Below are 19,895 nucleotides of genomic sequence, written 5' to 3'. Positions count from 1 at the left end.
CAGTGCAATACTGTCTGTAGGTTTAATTAAAAGCACAACAAGTCTGATCATTCAATTACCGTTATAACTGGTATGGAAAATATAGCATAGTTATTATTATTATATTTGTCAAAGAAAGATAAAGATGGGAATGTGTAATCAATAGAAATCATTACGCTACACAATACATGTTTCAATCTTTTAAAGTGTTTCTGCCTTCACTGATATTTGTTTATACCTATTAACAAAGCTTTGATATAGTTCTTTTCTGTCTGCCCTTGGCACAATGTTCATGCAAAATTTCCCTCATAGCACACTGTAGTCAAATCATAGCAGAACAGTAGGATGTTAAACCCCACTTCATTTAATTTTCTTTTTGTTTTTTATATTATGATGACAAATTTTGAAATTCAGTCGAGTTTCTTCTTACAGTCTACTGTTCTATAAGGAATTTTGTACTGTATTAGTAAATCCAAACATGATAGGGAGGTAACTGTAACATTTGCAATCAAAATATTTTGGAATTTTTAACCAAATGACCAATTCCTGCAAGAGTGAACAAAAAATCCAACAAGTACGTATACTGTAGTATAAGACAGACATAGATTACAACAATATACATCAACATTAAATTTAAAATGTTAATAATGATAGCACTGGCATTTCTTCCCAAGAATCTGCATTTAAATATTAATGATATTCAACAATTTCAGTCCTTGAAGTTTTGGAGAAGTCGTTTCTTCCTCCTGCCATGTAATAATTCAGCTACAAAGAAGATTATTGAGGGCAGTTCACGGTAGGTTTACATACTACAAATAAATACCTTGTAGATATCTGTTTAAACTTACAGAAGTAGATTTATAATCAAAGAATTTGAATAAATATATACTGATACCTGTCACTGTAAATACCCTACACACTGTATTACACACTGACATATTTAGCAATGATTTAACACAAGGTATTATTTATTTTAGACTGTAATTCCTTACATTGATGATACTTGATTTATTTCTATTTCCCAGTTACCTCAAGGATTCTACCTTTTGCACTGTCGTGGAATTTACTGTCCAGATTTGGTCAAAATTATGTCATATTTTGATTTTTTTATTACTAACAGTAGACAAGTCTTCATTGCTATCCTTGTGATTGCTAAGGAAAATTAATCTTTTTTCAGTAGCTTGAATGAGTAATTCAAGTACATGTATTTCCATAGACTGGAGGCCTATTTTAGTATGGTTATAAGGTTATAAATATGTTTAGGCTGCATGTATTAGATTGACTGTTTCTGTAATTTGATACAGCTTTTTAATTCAAGGCCAAATAAAAAAAAAATCTTCCGAGTCTCAATTATGTCCGCGTCACTTGACAGTTTTTTATTTCAAAAAATAAAAAATGAAAACAGTCTCAATAACTACAGCACGTAAATATTTCCCCGAGTTACAGGAAGTTAACTGTATAAAAAAAATCGAAGGCTACCAGAATGTACCATCTTCTCAATTATTAAATTTGCAACCCTGATAAATGTTACTGACAATCATACATGAATACTGGATAATCATACATACATTCAACGTGATGAGATAAATGTTGTCTTGAAATGTGATGTTTATGAAAAGTCATTTAGCCCAATAGATTCTTAGGAAATATATCTGAGAACCAGAATATCTATATTGCATAAAATAAATTGTATACTTTCTAGGTGTGACATATATGAAGATAAAACTCTAGCAGAATTAAAACAACTTATTTCTGGTTTTCAAAGATTTTTAGAAGTTGCCAATAAAATCAAACGACCTCAACAAACCAGAAAATCTCGAGTAAGTTTAATACAGATATCAATCTCAGTCTGTTCAAATTTGACATGATTCTAAATAAATAATTATCAATTGTCAAACATATAGAGAATCTCCCATGAGTCTTTGATATTTTTGGATATCAAAAAAGACTTGTAGAAGATTGTATTTGTCACAACTGTCTTACAAGAGATTATAAAATTATCAAAGTATTCAACAAAGACCTACTTTAAAAACTTAGATTTTGATTTGCACAACAGATAATTTGTAAACTAGTTTTATAGCATGATTAGATATATCTGTATTATATCTATTTTAGGTGAATTTACCACCAGAAGGAGTTAATCTAACACCTGATTCTAGTCCTAATAAACCAGAAACTGACAAGTAAGATATATATCTCTAACTTATTTAATAAAGAAGAAAATTTTAATGCAACTGGTCTGTCCATCCGTTGTCAGTTTCTTGTGAACACTTTAATTACATCCTTCATTTATTATCCAATCTTTTTATACGCCCACATTTTCATGTGGACGTATATTGTCGTCGCCCCTGTCTGTCTGGACGTCCGTCCGTCCACAATTTGTTTGTGGACACTCTACAGGTCACAATTCTTATCCGATTTTGACGAAACTTGAAATATAGGTTTATCTCCAAAAGATCTCGGTTCCTTTCGATATTGGCATGTATCGGATCGAAACTTCATGGATTATGGCCCCTGTTTGTACGAAAAATCACGTTTTTAGCTTGTGGACACTATAGAGGTCACAATTTTTATCCGATTTTGTTGAAACTTGAAATGTACGTTGATAACCCAAAGATCTCGGTTCCTTTCGATATTTGCGCATATCGGACCGTAACTTCCTGAATTATTGCCCCTGATTGTACGAAAAATCATGTTTTTAGCTTGTGGACCCTATAGAGGTCATAATTTTTATCCGATTTAAAAAAACGTATTATTATATCACCATAACACCCTAAGAACGAATGAGTTTGAATTTCATGAAAATCGGCCCAAAATTGACAGACAAAATGGGACCCTATAGAGGTCACAATTTTTATCCGATTTTGTTGAAACTTGAAATGTTAGTTTATAACCCAAACACCTCGGTTCCTTTCGATATTCGCGCATATCAGACCGTAACTTCCTGAATTATGGCCCCAGATTGTAGGAAAAATCGCTTTCTTTTTAGCTTGTTCTCTATCCATCTCTCGAAAATGTGGGCGTATCCTGCCTGGCAGCCGCTGGTTCTAATATATGTAACAGTAAGTGTTTTTCATAATTAGTGAGACAAAGCCTATTGAATCACAGCAATACCTGATTATAACTTCTAGAATTACAGATCTTGAGAACGCTTTAACAACAAAAGTTATCAATCAGTCAGCTTGAAATATATTTGCATTGTTCAGATGAATGAGAAAAACAAATCCTATGAACTTTCAACAATTGTGCTTTATTACTTTTGCAGTTATGGCTATTGCTCACTTTGTAGATTCTTGTGACAAAAGTTATTATTCGATTTGGTTGAAATATGTTTGTATTGTTTAGACAAAGAATCCTTTTGAATTTCATTGATTTTTGATAATCACTCTCAGAGTTATAGCTCTTGATCACTCAATAGAATCTTGTGAATACTTTATTAAGAAAATGCAATAAACCTGAAATTTGTATATAACATTCAATTAATGAGAAGAAAAAGCCTGTAGAATTTCAACCATTTCCATTTATTACAGGTAGTGTTTAGATGAATAAGACAGAGAAACTGTTTACTTCTAGAAATATTGTACTTGTTCTCTTTGTAAAATCTAGTGACAGAGAGAGAGAGAGAGAGAAATGGGTTTAACGTCCACTTGACACAAACTAGGTCATTTCGGGACTAACATATGGTTTAATTTTATTTACATTATTCGCTTGCGCGTAGGGGTCTTTAGCAGTGGGAGGAAACCGGAGGACCCGGAGAAAACACACGAGATTGGACAGGCGACCCTACTCCTTGCCACGTACAACCGGGGATTCGATACCACGCCAGTCGACTCAATGACAGACTGTATGATACAGCGCGCGCACGCTAACCATTCAGCCATCCAACCCCCCAAAATCTAGTGACAAAAGTTATCATTATATAAATCTAAATTATATACATTGTTCGGATTTGATTAGTGAGAGAATGAAGCCTATAAAGTTTCAGTGACTTTGGGTAATTGTTTCTCGAGATTATTCCCCTGGATCACTTTGCAAAAACTTGTGAACTCTCTGACCACAAAAGTTATTCGATTTGCTTTTGTAATGTACATCCAGATCATACTTTATATTATAGACAAATACATAAAGAAGAAATCACTTGTAGTACGCCGTCAGTTAAAATAATCGAAACTATGATGGATCCACAGTAAGTTTCATATCTTTCTTTTTATTCTCATACATTTCACAATTATAAGAAACATCCTATTTATTATATTGTGAATATTTTCCAGACCTTTCACCAGCTAATTACTGTAATATATAAATTTGGTTTAAATCTGCTGAAGCTAAAACTTGGGAGTTTTCATTGTAATTTACAACTATTGCTAACGGTCCACGATAGATGGCTAACTTAAATTGTAAAGAGCAGGAGGACCACACTATATACAAACAAAAGCGATAGGACAAACTACACAGACATTACAAGAAATATGAAATCAATTGAATGAATCGAAGGGCCAGCCTTAAGCGTCCACTCTGCTGTGCAGTCCCAGACATGAAATGATACAGGCTTAATTCAAAATGAAAAACAATGAATGATTTACAAGAAAGACATAATAGAAATAATGCAACCAGTATTGACTGTCTCCTGAATGGCGATAGTCTGCCAGTTGATATCATGAGTTAGAATGGCATTGTTTTTTTACAAAAATAAGGGAAATAACCCAGATATAATTTCGGAAAATGCTAGGAATTAATAAATATAATGTAGTGTTGTGAGCAAACAAGATCAAAGCCCAACAACGACAACATTCTTCAGTACGAAGGTCTAAAACTCTGCTATAATAGTATCTTATAATGGTGTATAACCAGAAAGGTCTTATGATGGTTTTCTGAATAAAAACCTTATTTATAAATAATTATGAAATATGTTTTGATAGAAATGGTCTATGTTTTCTACCTAAACAACCTGGAATACAAGAGAACTGTTTTATATCAGCTGAATGTGTTACATGGTGTATACAGAATATACATGGTGTTAAAACCGTACCAGAAGCTTCACAATTAATGCAGGTATTATTGTATACTTTTATTATCCTACCATATAATCTGTAATCAGGGCATGTTTTTAATCTAAATGTGACTACTGGGGACAGTGGGTTTCTTAGTGGTTTAATGTGACATGGTGTATGATTGCCTGTCTAACCATGTGGGCTTTCTCTAGGATCTGTGGTTTCCCCCCATTGCTGAAGGCCTCTACATGCAAGCAAATATTTACCTTTAGTCACAAAAGTGAATATTATACCCCATTTCTTCTGATTGATGTTCTAAATTAATTGGGAAAAACCCACATTTCACAAGGTGTACATTAAGAATAATGGATCTAATAGTAAGTGCATGGGGACGGCACCACACAAAATTTACACACAAAAAACCAGATACAGGGACAAGACATATACTCAGAAAAACACAAACAGACAAACAATTCAAAAAAAGTGAATGGATCCGGGGGCTAGCCGTAAGCGTCCACTGTGCTGTACAGTCCCGGGTCTGTAGTGACACAGACTTACTCAAATTTGAAAACAATCAGGAATACAACCCAAAGAAACCATTGTGTAATGCCAGCATGAGTCATGATCTGCTATATGCTACACGAAATATGAATGTAAGCATATGTAGTAAAATTCAACTACACAAGTAACAACATCGGTGAAATGTATAAAAAAGTAGTCTAAACCTAAATGCTCTAAAATCAATCAAGAAACGTTTCAGTATTCAATGGAATTGAGGTATATTGAATACATATAGGGCACATGTTCCATCCGTCACAAAAACAAAAACAAAACTGAATACAAAGAAGCAAATAGGAAATGTAGACTGTCTCAAAAGACAGCCGTCTGCTGACTGAGTGTTGTGACGTTATTTTGGGAATGACATCATAACTTAGAAGGTGATAAAAAATCACAATAAAAAGGGCGATAATCCAGATAAAATAACTTTAAAAGCTTAATCGTACTATGTATGTGTATTTGGCATAAAAAATAGGGGGGGTAATTCAGACAGGGTTAGGTAACTACAGAAAATTTAAAATAAAATTTAAATTGGATCATTATCCAATATGTAGTCGGTTATATACTTATAAGAAATGTCAAACTTGGTATGTTGAAGAAATGGAAGTTTTGAAATTTCTTTTAAAATACGTAATTGTGTACCGCCTTTGGCAGTGCATTTAAAGTAAAGAGATTTTATTCGGGAAAGAAATAGTTCTTTATTGTTACATATTGTCAAAAATCGTAATGCCTGTGAATAGAAAACACTATATAGCGTGGTATCTGGTATGTTACTATAGATTGACGGGTATTTTACTACTTCAAAACCAAATTTGTCTGTTTTATCGAAAATACCGACATTAAATTTATTGTTAATTATATTGATGTCCAGGTCAAGAACAAGTGCCGGAATTTTCTCTATTTAATATTAGTTCAGGAGGATATATTTCACTTTTATATTCTCTAGGCACTTATATATTTAGATACTGTTCAATTAGATCACCTTACCAACCAGCAGAACTTATTTTTGTCAAAAGATATATTTTAAAAACAAATTACATAATAAGCCCACATTTAATACATTTTATTAATTTAAAAATTAATAAAATGTATTATTGCAAAGTGTCTACCACAATTCAGTCATTTGAATAAGGGTGCGCGCTATCGACACACATCTCATAGAAATAATGTTCATACTAGAATGCTCATGGATGGCACCTGTTTTAACATTGTATTATTTTAAATATGGTTGGCTTGAATTACGTTGAAAGATATATTATATTGTGTCTCTAAACAAATCTTTTTCTCGTTAGTTTGAATATACATTACACATTTAAGATTTTGACTGTGGATGAAACTTAAACCACATTCCCTTCAAATGCTTTCAACACTGTGTACTAAGGTCATCTTTATTTTTAAGACCTCATAATAATGTTTTTCTGTGAAGTACATTTTTCCGTGACAGTTTATGAAATGGAGTGTTATTTTAGTTATATTATTCATTTTACAGAAATTATTAGATGATCAATTGATAATTCATGCATCAGGGAATCCTAAACATAGATTTATTTATGGATTTTATATCTACATGGTTGTTACACCTACATCTAAACAAAAAACACAAGGTAAGAATACTAAGATCAAATCTCTGAATGTGCATTACAAGCAGTTGGTGTTCAGTTCATCCATATTATACTTGTGATTTAATAATAATATGTATCATTTATAATGTACTTTAAATCCACTCCACTAAGACTAAGATCGACACAATTTCTACCCCTATCTCTAGTCTTATTACTGTACCTATTTTTGTGGTCTTTAAATCTTAGGAAGTCTGAAAGAGCACAACACTACTACAGTTGTTTTGTGTAATAGTATACATCATCCTCCTGCTACAAGGATATTCAAGGATATATTTTTCAGTTAAATTTATAATTATGTAGTAAAACAAACAATTTTAAAAAGTAACATTACTCAAATATAAATTAAGGGATTCTTTTTCATATTGATCCACACGTGCCATGATTTGGACTGGATGAATACATTAACGTAAACCAAAACAATTTGGTGTTCGTTAAAAGCTCCATTTCACTATTTGTGATCATGTTAATCGCTGATTATTAAATGCACCCTTCATTTCATATTTCTCTTTAGATTTAAATCTGGGAACAGGACAACCATACAATATGTTCTTCCAAAATGAATTCTGTGAAGTTTCTATAAAACACTGTCAAGAGGAGGAAGAAATACAAGAAATGAAAAAATTCTATCTGAGAGATGAGGAACTTGCCCCATTTGATGATGAATCAGATGATTGGCGAGTTTTATCTGGATTGAATTGTCGTGATAAAGGCCAACAGTTAGGTAAGAACGAGATTTGATATATTTTGTTAAAAGTATCTTGGAATTATTGAATAATTGTTTGGTTGTTACTAATTGCATATTGGATACATTTGTATTGAGAGATTAATAATTAAATTATATATATATCTTATTACAGTTTTCAAATAGTTTTTCCCTCTGTTTTCCCTATTAAAGCCTCAATATGCCAAAATAAAAGTTAAAAACAGAGCTTTCTATATGATCAAAAGTATTTTTTTCAAAAACCATATTGGTCTAAAAATTGACAATTTTAGAAACTTCAACAACATGTTATTTTGGTATGTCTTCTGAACACTTTTGCGTCATATGTTGTCAACATTACACACCAGAGGTTTATGAGTTTATTTTTAAAAAATTGCTGTAAATAAAATTTTGTGATATATGTTAAATTTAGCTGCTGACTTTATGAAAAATTGTGGACTCTAGAGACCAGAATTTTAAAGTTTTCATAGTTTAAATTTGTTGTGGTTGTTTGATTAATACTTTTAATAAAAAAAAATTCAACCTTGAAATTTTCCCCCCTTTAGGTTACAATCTGCCGTATACATTTATTTGTAAAATAACAGAAGGTTTGTTATATTATCATTGTGTAGGCCTAGTATATATATAACATTTCGTAGATCTCTAACCTATATTTATAATATTATTGTTGTATACTTTTTATTTGGTGGCAGTGGTGACCGTTATTGAATATATCCTTAGGTATTATCTAGTTTTGATAAAATCAGGATGTTTTTATAGTTCATATGGTTTTATTTAATTATGGGTTTTAAGATTTTATTTACTGTTAATGTTATTTTTTTTATTGATTGCTATGTTTAACTACATACAATTTACATATACATTTATACATCATATATACTGCATACATAGACTGAAGTATGGGTTATAATAGAAATCTGTATTTACTTCTGTTATTAGACCTTACATACGTAATCATGTGGTTCAGACTCTGGATTCATAACTAAAATATCTTCTAAGTTCAAATCTTTTTGTGATATAAGAATATTACATTGAGATTTTTGTCCCCCGCCTTTCGAAGAAAGCAGGGGACTATTAAAATGGGTTCGTCCGTCCGTCTGTCTGTCTGTCCGTCACACTTTTTGGGACACAATAACTTTATTTCTAATTGAGCTAGAATGTTCAAACTTGGTGTAGGCGTTGATTAGGTCAATGCCTTGATGGAGTTCAAAGATGAGCATTTTCTGCTGAGGTTAAGCAGAGATAAGCAATTTGATTAGTTGATGCTTTGGGACACGATAACTTTAGTTCTAATTAAGTGAGAGTGATGAAACTTGGTGTATAGCTTTATTACATCAATACCATTCGATAATGAGCATTTTCTGCTCAGGGTAAGCAGAGCGACGAGCAATTTGATTGGTCGAGATTTGGAACACAATAACTCTCATTCTAATTGAGTTAGAATGTTCACACTTGGCGTAGGTCTCTATTAGGTGAATGCCTTGATGGAGTTCGAAGATGAGAATTTTCTGCTTAGGGTAAGCAGAGATAAGCAATGTGTTTGGTTGATGCTTTGGGACATGATAACTTTAGTTCAAATTAAGTGAGAGTGAGGAAAGTTGGTGTATAGTTTCATTACATCAATACCTTGACTAAGTTTTGTAAAGAACATTTTCTTCTGAGGGTAAGCAGAGCGATAAGCAATTTGATTGGTCGAGACTTTTAAACACAATAACTCTTCTTCTAATTGAGGTAGAATGTTCAAACTTGGTGTAGGCGTTCATTACCTTGACTAAGTTCGATGGAGTGAATTTTCTGCTTAGGCTAAGGAGCAATAGGCAATTTGATTGGTCAAGACTTTGGAACATAACAACTCTTCTTTTAATTGAGGTAGAATGTTTAAACTTGATTTAGATGTTCATTAGGTGAATGTCTTGACTGAGTTCAATGATTAACATTTCGAGCTGAAGCTAAGCAGAATTAATCAATTTCATTGATCGATGCTTTGGGACAAGACAATCTTAATTTTATCTGATAGAGAGTGATGAAATTAAGTGTATAGTTTGATTGCTCGATACTTTTGAAAAACATAAATGTGCGATTAATTAATATGTGTCATCTATTTATTTGGGGATTTTGGCGGGGGACATCAGCCTCACTGTTGGCTTGTTTGAATCCAGTTTCTACAGGAAAGTCGATCTTCTCATTCAAATAAGAAGAAAAATAGATGTCAGATGTAAAATTTAGTAGTGCACATAAAGAATTCCTGGTTATTTATAGGGGGTGCAAATATATTCCATACCTAATCATAAATGATCATCTGTTAGTCTCAAAATGATGTGTTGTATATGGAAAGAAATGGGTCTTCATTCCTTTCCATTATCTGTTTACAAATCCATTTCATTATTCATTCATCTTCATGGTTTTGTGTGTTACCATGTCCATTTTTTACAGGAAAAGTCAATCTATGTGAAGTTAAGGGTAAGTATAACAATATTGTACGGCCAAGGTGTTTATATTATATAGTTTGTCAAATGTTGTTATGTCTTCATCTTGCAAAACAACAACAACAAATTAATAATCTTCACTCACTTATAGATTCTTTATTTAGTTGGATTAATTCTTAGATAAACTTATAATATATAGTCTAGATGGTGGACCAGTAATTATTTATGTAAATTTTCTTTTGAAACAATGGCTGTATTTGTCAAGAGTAACTCCACTACTTGTGTCGTAAACTTTTAGTTCAAGTCTTGTTTCTTACAATAAATGACATAGTTATAATCATCATTAATCTTAAAACAATTATATAATATAGTGTCCCAAAATCTTTAAAATGATGAAATAAAATAGGCTGAAGATTTCTGATGTGACCGTGAGATCCTTAAGATATTACAAGAGTCTGGAATGGTTCTTCAGATCTTTAATATTAAAAACTTATAATAATAATTATCTACAGGACCGCGGATAACCGACTAGTACCTAATGTTACAAGTCGGATAGACCTAAAAGACTAACGTATCAAGTACAATCACATATTTATAAGGAATTACTACTAATCACTTGGTGAGATCAAGTGTTGACATAAACAAGCATAGATGTAATAATTTACAATATAAGAAATAAAACAATGGTAAATAAAACAATTAATAGATTAATCATACGGTTGGTGTGTTCACGAGAAAGGCAATATTGGCAGTTACTTTCTATCTATAAAAGTTTTATAAACAACAAGGGATTATAATAGATTAACATGTCATAAGCATTACATAAAATTTCACCCTTGGCTAGTCACCTTTTAATAGGATACATACAATTAATGTTTTGAAGGAATAGAATAGTTATTGTCCCGAGAGTTTAAATGAATTCAATTTGAAGGCATTACTTTTAAAATTAATAATGTATTAAATCTGAGATATTCAAGATTTAAATTATAACATATAACTACTATAAGCCGCATGGTTATATTGATATAGAATAGAGGTTAAGGGGATGTAATAAGTGTTATTTAGGAAAGAGACAAAGATTAGTGAAGGGTAATTTTGTAACTCTGGTTCAATAAGATAAGCAGGAAAATCGCTGGGCCAGGATGCATGAATTACACACAAATTATTGTACACAGAATTAAAAGCCCCAACATGCCAGAATAAAGGTTTAAAATACCCGAAAAAATCAAATATGTTTTTATTCAAATAAAACATTTTGCTCCAAATTAATCAAATCCAACAAATTTTAAGGCCATCCAAAGTTCACATTGGTTTCTATTGATTCCACACTGCCAACTTTATTGGTCATAGACAAGTAATAATTTTACAGTCCATATTTTATGAAGTTTTTTTTATTTATACACAGATATGCTTAATTACATAAAAACAAGTTTAACATTAAAAATTATCACATATATAGATGTGGAAGATCTGACCAAACTCAATATAATAAGAATTTAGTGTTTTATGTACAGTGAGCCTTGAAAAAAACCCAACAAACACCTGCAAATATTAAATGAATAATGATGTTCAGGAGTGAATTTGAGGAGGGGAAGCAAACAGTCGAAACTATTATTACCAGGGGATATCATCCAAATGTCCCAAGCTACTGTCCTCCACTCCGTTCCCCTTTACTTAGATTTATGAATCTGCCCCTGACATTAAGAATAAATATACTTAAATACCTTAACACAATATAACTGAACATATAGGGAATGATTTTTACAGACCATTTATAAAATAGTTATAATTTGTACTTGTTAATACTTCTCTTTTATAGCAGTCTGTATATTATATTGTAATATCCAACAATAGAGAGCTTCTTTAGTCAGTTTTATCAGCAGTTTATGGTTTATTGGTGCTGGAGCTCATTAATAACATGAATTTATTTTTTCCTTCACATTAATGTACTCGCTCACTTTGATATTATTTTAGTTTTCAGCACAGTTCAATCTTTCAGCTTTTAATGTACTGTATTAATGTCATTCTTTTTCTTTGCATTTTACTCATTTTACATTGTCAATTTTGTGTAGTGCAGTAATTACACATTTAGGCATTTGAATAGAATTGAATTTCAGTGGGATTTGAAACTGACAATTGATTGAGACTTTTAATATGATGAATTAACGGTAGTTAATATTGTGGTTTAGCATTCTTAAATTTACAAAGAAGTAGGCTAATTGATCTGCCATTGATGTAGGCTAATTGGTCCACCATTGATGTAGGCTAATTGGTCTGCCATTTATGTAGGCTAATTGGTCAGCAATTAATGTAGGGTAACTGACTGTTTCAAGGCTTTGTAGCATAATAAATATGGAATTATAGCCACCATCATGTTTCCATGGTTAATCAACTTTCTCATTAATATCATCAGTATTACTTTAATGCTTAATGCATTTTAAAATCATATTTATGTGCCATACTTCAAAGGCCAATGTGATGCTATATAATACATATCAATGTAGCAAAGCCATTATGCTCAAAATTAAAATTTTGACTACTCTTACCTTATGTAAGATTTAGATAAACAGCTGGCCATTTTTGCTATAACAGTTCCATAATAAAAAATGAATATATTGAAAATTTCAGTCAAATTACTTACATTATTATGATTGTTTGAAATTTTGACAAGAAATAGCTGATTGTCAAGTACCATTGCCATGATAATAAACAAATTCGTTATTGTCAGTCCTTCTATCGAGTGATGTCCATTTTAACAGTAACCAATTTATATGCCATGGATGGTCTAATCCAATTAATATCTCAGCCATCCAATGATTTAGAGAGTTGATTATGGGCTAGTCATGTGAATAAATGGCTAAATAATAATTTATATAACATTTGAAGCCAGAAAAAAGACCTGCAACCGGCAGATTTACCCCCTGCATAATGCATCTGTATTCTTGAAAGTTGATTCTTGCAAAAAAAGAGTTTAACTCTTATAGACAATGTAGACCAACTGTCCAGTTATACAAAGAAAGAATAGAACAAGAAAACAAATCTAGGGGGAACTTGCCACCAGACAATGCACATGAATCCCAAGGGCAGAATGCAAACAGTGATGTAAAGATTGATTAGCCTCTTGCTTACACTTAGGGTAGGAGTTTTTATACTTTAATTCATGATTAGATGAGACTTGTTGTTCACGTTGACCAATAATATGATTTTGTTTCAGCAACAAAACACAACAAGTTTGTCAATGTGGATGTAGATATTAATAAAAAGAGTGAAAGATTAGAATGGGCTACAGCGCGTTACCATGCCTACTATCGCCCAAATACAGCATTTGAATTACAAGTTCAATGGATGGTAGCTACCGGTTGTCTTCTTGGTGAACTGGTAAGATTCTAGCTTATAATTTTAAAATAAATATTCCTTCTGGGGATAAATAGGACATTATTCCACCATTTCTGCTCAAAATTGGTTGTTCTAATCAACAGGGGCATCTAGTGATCTAATATGTGCCATTTAAATCATTACATCTGTCATTCAGTTAAGTGACAATACATGTATTTCGATCCCAAGCTTTTACATGACAAGGAGTAGGGCACCTGCCCAACTTCGTTGTTTTTCTGAGGACCCCTGGGCTTCCTCCATCTGATCAAGACCATCATGCACAAGTGAAATATTGATGTAAACTTTCTACCATGTGTTAGTCCAGATATGACCTAGTGTGGTGTCAAGTAGATGTTGTAGTTCAAAATTTGGTTTTACTTGTCTTTACTACTCTAGGATCTGGAAGAGTTGTTATATAACCCACGTTCTGGTTGATGTGAGGGATTAGCTAATGAAACCGTCTGTTACGGCAAGTTTTGGGCGTGAGGTGCACGGAATTGGAGAGAAAACTCACTAGAAACATCAACACTGATTAGTTAATCAAATGTTGTATGACCTCTGATGCGATCTTCTACTACAACAGGTCAGATCTTCATGTAGTAGAGGCCATCGAAAGTTTTAAAAGACAAAAAGAAATATAGATCTGTATTTTAATCAGATTGTTGGGCGATAAAAATAGATTCACTTCATCAGAGATCAAGTTTTCACTCTCAATACAGCAATGGCTAGAGAGGGATTTCTCAGGCCATTGCTTCGGGAATATGACTGGCCTTTTGAATAACAAAATTAATGGTTGGCTGGAGCCTTATTTTAAGAATTTTCACATTTTCATCTGTAACGGTATTTATCCATACTATTACAGGTATATAGTTGGACAAGAAAAGCAGTATCTAGTGGTTTTCACTTTCTACCAGTTCCAGTTGACCCTTTTGCTTTACCTAATTCTCCAAATTCTGATCCTCTTCGTGGTCCAAAATTTGTTCCATTAAAGATGGATACTATATTCAATGACGATTTTGAGATTCAAGGTTAGTCTTCACAGTAAATACACACATTATATATGTCTACATCAGGTCTAAGTTTTCACTATGAGAATGATGCAAACCAAGCACTAGCAACTTTGGTTTTCAATGAGTAGGCACAACTGGTATTTTTGATGAGTACACCCAGCTCTGGTTTTCAATGGGTATGCAAACTAATTTCTAGATTTACATACCAACAACATTATCACAAGGTTATGGACACGGTCAATAGCCTCAAATAGTTGTATTCAACTAAGTTTCTAAGAGCCTTTCACACTTTATACTAGTTAACATATTTCAGATGGCTCCTGTCAGCCAATTTTCACTCGTAAAGTTATATAAATCTGAATCATTTGATTGACAAGTTTTAGTGATGGAGTAGCACAATAAATGTTTTGTATTAAAGATAGATAGTTTATATGTTTACCTCTTCCAAAATTAATGATTTTCCATTTCAGACCTTTCAGAAAATGCTAGGCAAGAACAGTTACTACATTTTCAACAAATTATCATTAAGAAGTGAGTATTGGTATATTTTATATATTTGACAAATTATGTAATGCTAAAAATTACTTGTACATGATTAAAGAAAATAAACATCTTAATCTGACCAAGGAATCTAGAATGAAGAGGATAAAAGTTCTTTCATTATCCTTCCATTTGAAACACATCTTGAGACCTCAGCAGGAGTGTGTCAATGTCTAAAGCAGTGGACACATTAGCCGAATCGTTCGGCGCCGAATTGTATTCGGCCGAATGGGTGGACACACTAGCCGAAAGGTTCGCCCGATTCAACCTGTCGATTGCATCACCTTTCACGTCACATGATTAAACATGGCGGCGTCTATGTCTTCAATCTTATCACGTGACTTCTCGAAATGAGTGGTGATTGGCTAATGAATTCTATATTCAGCCGAATGCTTTGGCGAAGCGGACACACCAGGCCGAATATATCAAACCTGTTTGATTCGGACGAATGACAGTAGACACACTAGGCGAATTTCGACGCCGATTGATTCGGCTAGTGTGTCCACTGCTTAAGAAAGAGAAATATAAATCAGAATTTTAACACTCTTTATTTAACTGACAGGGGGTGGAGGAGGTGGGGAGGGTGTGATCTATCAAATTGTAGATCAATGAAAGTCAGGGGTTCAATCCTAAATTGGTACATGACAGGAAGTAATCCTATTGGTTTCCCATTTTAAAGAGTCTGATGAAACAAAATATAAAATATACCATGTTAGTCCCACAATAATCTGGTTAAATCACATCTCTCTTTATCCCCTCCACTTTACTCTCTACCTGTTAACCACTGGCAACAAACTGAACTTTTTTCTTCTTTTCATACAGGTTTGGTTTTCTTCCTGCTGGTGTATATTCAGCTGGAGTGATATCTGACGATACTAATACTGAAGTTAACCAATATGTACATTGTACTGGTGGTATGTTCATCATTATACCAGATTATAAACTATTATCTCCTAAATCAGTTGAAACACATTACACCTCAAGCTTTAGTAAAAGATCATCATCAGATCTTTGTAAAGATTACATTGCTCGACAACAGGAACCAGAAGAATCACATACAGAAACAGGTTTTCTTTGGTCGTGGAATTTCATGTTGTCAAAACGCTGGAGATCGTCAAACACCGGAGATGAACATTTCCAAAATAAAGTGTTGGCCGATTTTAGGAAGTTTGTATCAAACAGCGATGGTCGTTTATTAGAATTGTGGAATGAATACAAAACAAAAGATTTATAATTTATTTGTCTGGATATTTAAATAGTGCTGTGATTCAAGATATTTGTGCTTTAAATGCCACTCATGCCATTAAGAATGGCATTACGGTAATACTGTGTGTATTATTTTGACAGATGATGTATGATCTGGCTTTGGTATGTCGGTATTATGTTAGTCTAAAAATTGTATGTGCCATGTTCAAGAATTTACATTTAAAATTTATAAATATTTTATGAATTCAGTATGCATGAATATGTGCTTTTAATTTGTACCCAAGTGCTTTATCATTGAAGTAATCTTATGTTTAAAAAACATTATGCAAGATTTAGAGAAAGCTGGCCAATTTTGCTATAATAGTGAAAAATGAATGCATTGAAAATTTCAGTCAGATTACTTTATTCGAAGAATGTTTGAAGTTTTGACAAGATACGTAATTGGCAGATAAAACTCAGCCCACAGTTCATATTCTCGATTGTTAAGTGCCATAGCCATGATAGTAAATGAAGTCTTTGATTGCCAGTCCTTTTATCCAGCCATATCAGCATTTGACGCAGATATGGCAGTCATTGTCTAATCCACTCAATATCTAAGTCATCCAATAGTCTAGAGAGTTGATTATGGGTTTGCCTGTTTGTCATGTGAATAAAAGTCTAATTTATATAACATTTGAAGCCACAAAAAATTGCCTGGTAATAGGCAAATTTAGCTAGAATTAAGGATTACAGCGAAAGCTGTGCTTGTGTTAGCTTTTCAAGAAACAAACTCACATTAACACATTTGAATTACCGTATTAGCCCCCATGGTATCACAAGTCCCAATAAATTATTACACCTATTCCTTTGTTTCAATTACCCAATGGATATGAAAAAATCCATGTTTGTTTTTTTTACCATAAGTGTATATAGTTGATTTTATTACAATGTGATATGAATGATATGCTGTGATATGATAAAGTGTTGTTATAAAATTATATATTTTTTACCTTGTTCTGTCAGTATTTTGTAAAGCGCCACAGAGCAGTCAAATGATTATTATTAAATGTAGGTGTAGAATTCCACCATATATATTTCGTACATGATTTATTGAATACACATCACGTCAATTTTTGGTATTTTGTTTTACATTCACATTTACAAAACTGTTTAATATAATTAAATTTCCATCTGTATTTTGTTTCAGTCTTAATCTATTAATTGGTCCACACTGCAGAGGCCACATGAGTTCAACTGAACATAAACTTATTAAAGATGTAGTTATACTAGTTAGGATAGTGTAACTATCATCAACATAAATAAAATAAATGTAAAGACAATCAAATTCTAATTAAACAGCTGTGTTCATTTCTGTGCTGAATTTAATGATGGGGCTCATTGTTAACAATTCTTGATGACCTCTCTATTTGTGTATTTAGCTATTATTTTTAAACAAATAACAAAAATGAATTTAACATGAAGTCTGTTTTGGATCAACAATTTTTTTTAGAAAAATTAAAACATCTAATTGTTTTAGGACATATTTAGGCCTAAAATCTTGGTACACTGTGCAGCTTCACTATTGGCACTGCCTTAAATTTGGCCCTAGTTCCAAGAAGTGGAATGAAATAGTTTATTGCATTAAGTAATCATTTGGCTTGTGTAGATAGTTGTATGCAACTACCATTAAAGATGTATTTATCATCTATATGTCATGTTACAAAGGTCAGTAAAGTAATGAAGTATAAAAGTGATATCAATTAATCGATTTGCAGTTTTGTCTTGACGTGCACATAAAAGATCCCTTGACAGTTGGAATTCGATATGAGTAGGCCGTAGTGCCACTGTCCGGGCAAAATTTTCCCTATGGCACACTGTATGGCGTATGCCCGTCTTCATTAGCCCAGTTCGGAGCAGAACAGTAGGATGTTAAACCCGATTTCATTCCATTTCCTCTTCCATATACTGATGTTCTAATGTCAACATCTTCAATAGAAGGCTCAATCTCGCTTTAACTACGTACATCTTATCAAGGCCTTCACGTAATACCCTGCATATTTCAGCACTAATTTTGATTGGGTACAAGCCCAGCTTGTGAGCCAATCTGATTCCTCGATCGTCGCGAATACCAAGTCTCACGCTTTCAAGCTAAAATGTCTACCTGTGATAATCAAGTTGCAAAGTTCAAGGTTCATTCACTGTCAAGGTTTCCGTGGAGGTTGCGATGTCACAACCTCTGATTGGACGCTACTGCTCACCTGTCTCTAGATAACATAGCTATAAGTTCAGGAATTGAGAAGTAAACAAGCAACGTCCAGAGGTTTTAAAACTCGCAGTCGTTGCTTCAGGAACATGTAATATCAATAGATCAGTTCTAAATATATAAACTCACTTATTTTTACACTTGCATGGTCCCTCTTATAGAGCAAGACCATCAACAGTCATAAAATGGTAGCATCTTTCATTGGCTAGTAATGAGATGGTCTGAAAGGCCTTTTCATATTGTTTTGACAGTTATATATAAAAGAATATATCGATGGCTTAGAGCACAACTGTACTATGTCCATTTTTGGTGAAAATAAGATTTTTAGATATTAAAAATCCTTATTCCAGGGCGCTTGTTGTGTAAAAAGATACAAGTCCCCTGACAATTTAAAGCTGTCGAAAAGGCACAATAACCATAAGTGTTATGTACTACCCACATATTTCTTTAGAGCACACATAGTCCATGTCCGGACATAAGTCTTTTGTGCATTTATTCTGGCAAAAAAGTGCGGACATAAGTCATTTGTACATCAATTTGAACAAAAAAGTACGGACATAAGTCATTTGTTGTGCACTACCCACATATTTCTTTAGAACACACATAGTCCATGTCCGGACATAAGTCTTTTGTGCAATTATTCTGACAAAAAAGTACGGACATAAGTCATTGTGGATCACATTTATCCAAAAATCAGCTGTATGCTGTGCTTAAGTTGAAGTGCGTCTCTATCAGCCTATTTGAATTGATTCAAGCAATAATCTTTCCTGAAACCATATACATCCACTGATAACTTACTTTTTTATAGCTTATTGAAATCTTAAAATACGTTTTTTTCTCAAACCTTAAAAATGGACATAGTACAGGTGTGTTCCAAGCCATCGATATGTTCATTAACAACAATAGGGTAATGTACCAGAAAGTTGTGAATTAAATAAATTTGATGTTTACATGGGATACGTATATATGGATAAGAAAGCTGTTAATTTTTGTTTCCTTTATGTGTGTTTTTTTTTCATAATGTACAATATCTAGTCAAACTATGTAAAAGGGTAAGAAATGCTTATATGATATATATATGATTTGTTGGTTGTGATGTATCAGAATGGTTATTAACTGTATTAATATATATCATTTCTACATACAATGTAATCAATTTCTGGATTTTCTTATTAAACACAAAACTCAAAAACTTTGTTTCATCGTTTATTATGTGATCTGATAA

General features: G+C 32.6%; 1 protein-coding gene across 4 annotated transcripts in view; it reads left to right on the top strand.

Moving 5' to 3' along the window:
* LOC126825589 (GATOR complex protein Iml1) overlaps positions 1-19,862 on the top strand; it is a 54,530-nt gene extending 34,668 nt beyond the window's left edge. For 2 of the 4 annotated variants that reach the window (XM_050555257.2, XM_050555253.2), the window contains 13 exons: positions 693-775; positions 1,682-1,799; positions 2,095-2,162; positions 4,094-4,165; positions 4,899-5,031; positions 7,018-7,132; positions 7,662-7,871; positions 8,417-8,458; positions 10,305-10,331; positions 13,512-13,675; positions 14,535-14,700; positions 15,153-15,213; positions 16,045-19,862. In XM_050555257.2, the coding sequence (XP_050411214.1) occupies positions 693-775; positions 1,682-1,799; positions 2,095-2,162; positions 4,094-4,165; positions 4,899-5,031; positions 7,018-7,132; positions 7,662-7,871; positions 8,417-8,458; positions 10,305-10,331; positions 13,512-13,675; positions 14,535-14,700; positions 15,153-15,213; positions 16,045-16,456 (1,671 nt within the window). In that variant the 3' untranslated portion in view covers positions 16,457-19,862. The remainder of the gene's footprint in view (positions 1-692; positions 776-1,681; positions 1,800-2,094; positions 2,163-4,093; positions 4,166-4,898; positions 5,032-7,017; positions 7,133-7,661; positions 7,872-8,416; positions 8,459-10,304; positions 10,332-13,511; positions 13,676-14,534; positions 14,701-15,152; positions 15,214-16,044) is intronic. The other 2 variants (XM_050555255.2, XM_050555256.2) reach the window with 2 other exon arrangements.
* Positions 19,863-19,895: the final 33 nt, after the last annotated feature.

The sequence above is a fragment of the Patella vulgata genome, chromosome 6, assembly GCF_932274485.2.
Source record: "Patella vulgata chromosome 6, xgPatVulg1.2, whole genome shotgun sequence".
In the NCBI taxonomy this organism is placed as follows: Eukaryota; Metazoa; Mollusca; class Gastropoda; family Patellidae; genus Patella; species Patella vulgata.
The sequence above is the reverse complement of the archived record's forward strand: the minus strand, read 5'-3'. Positions and strand labels throughout refer to the sequence as shown.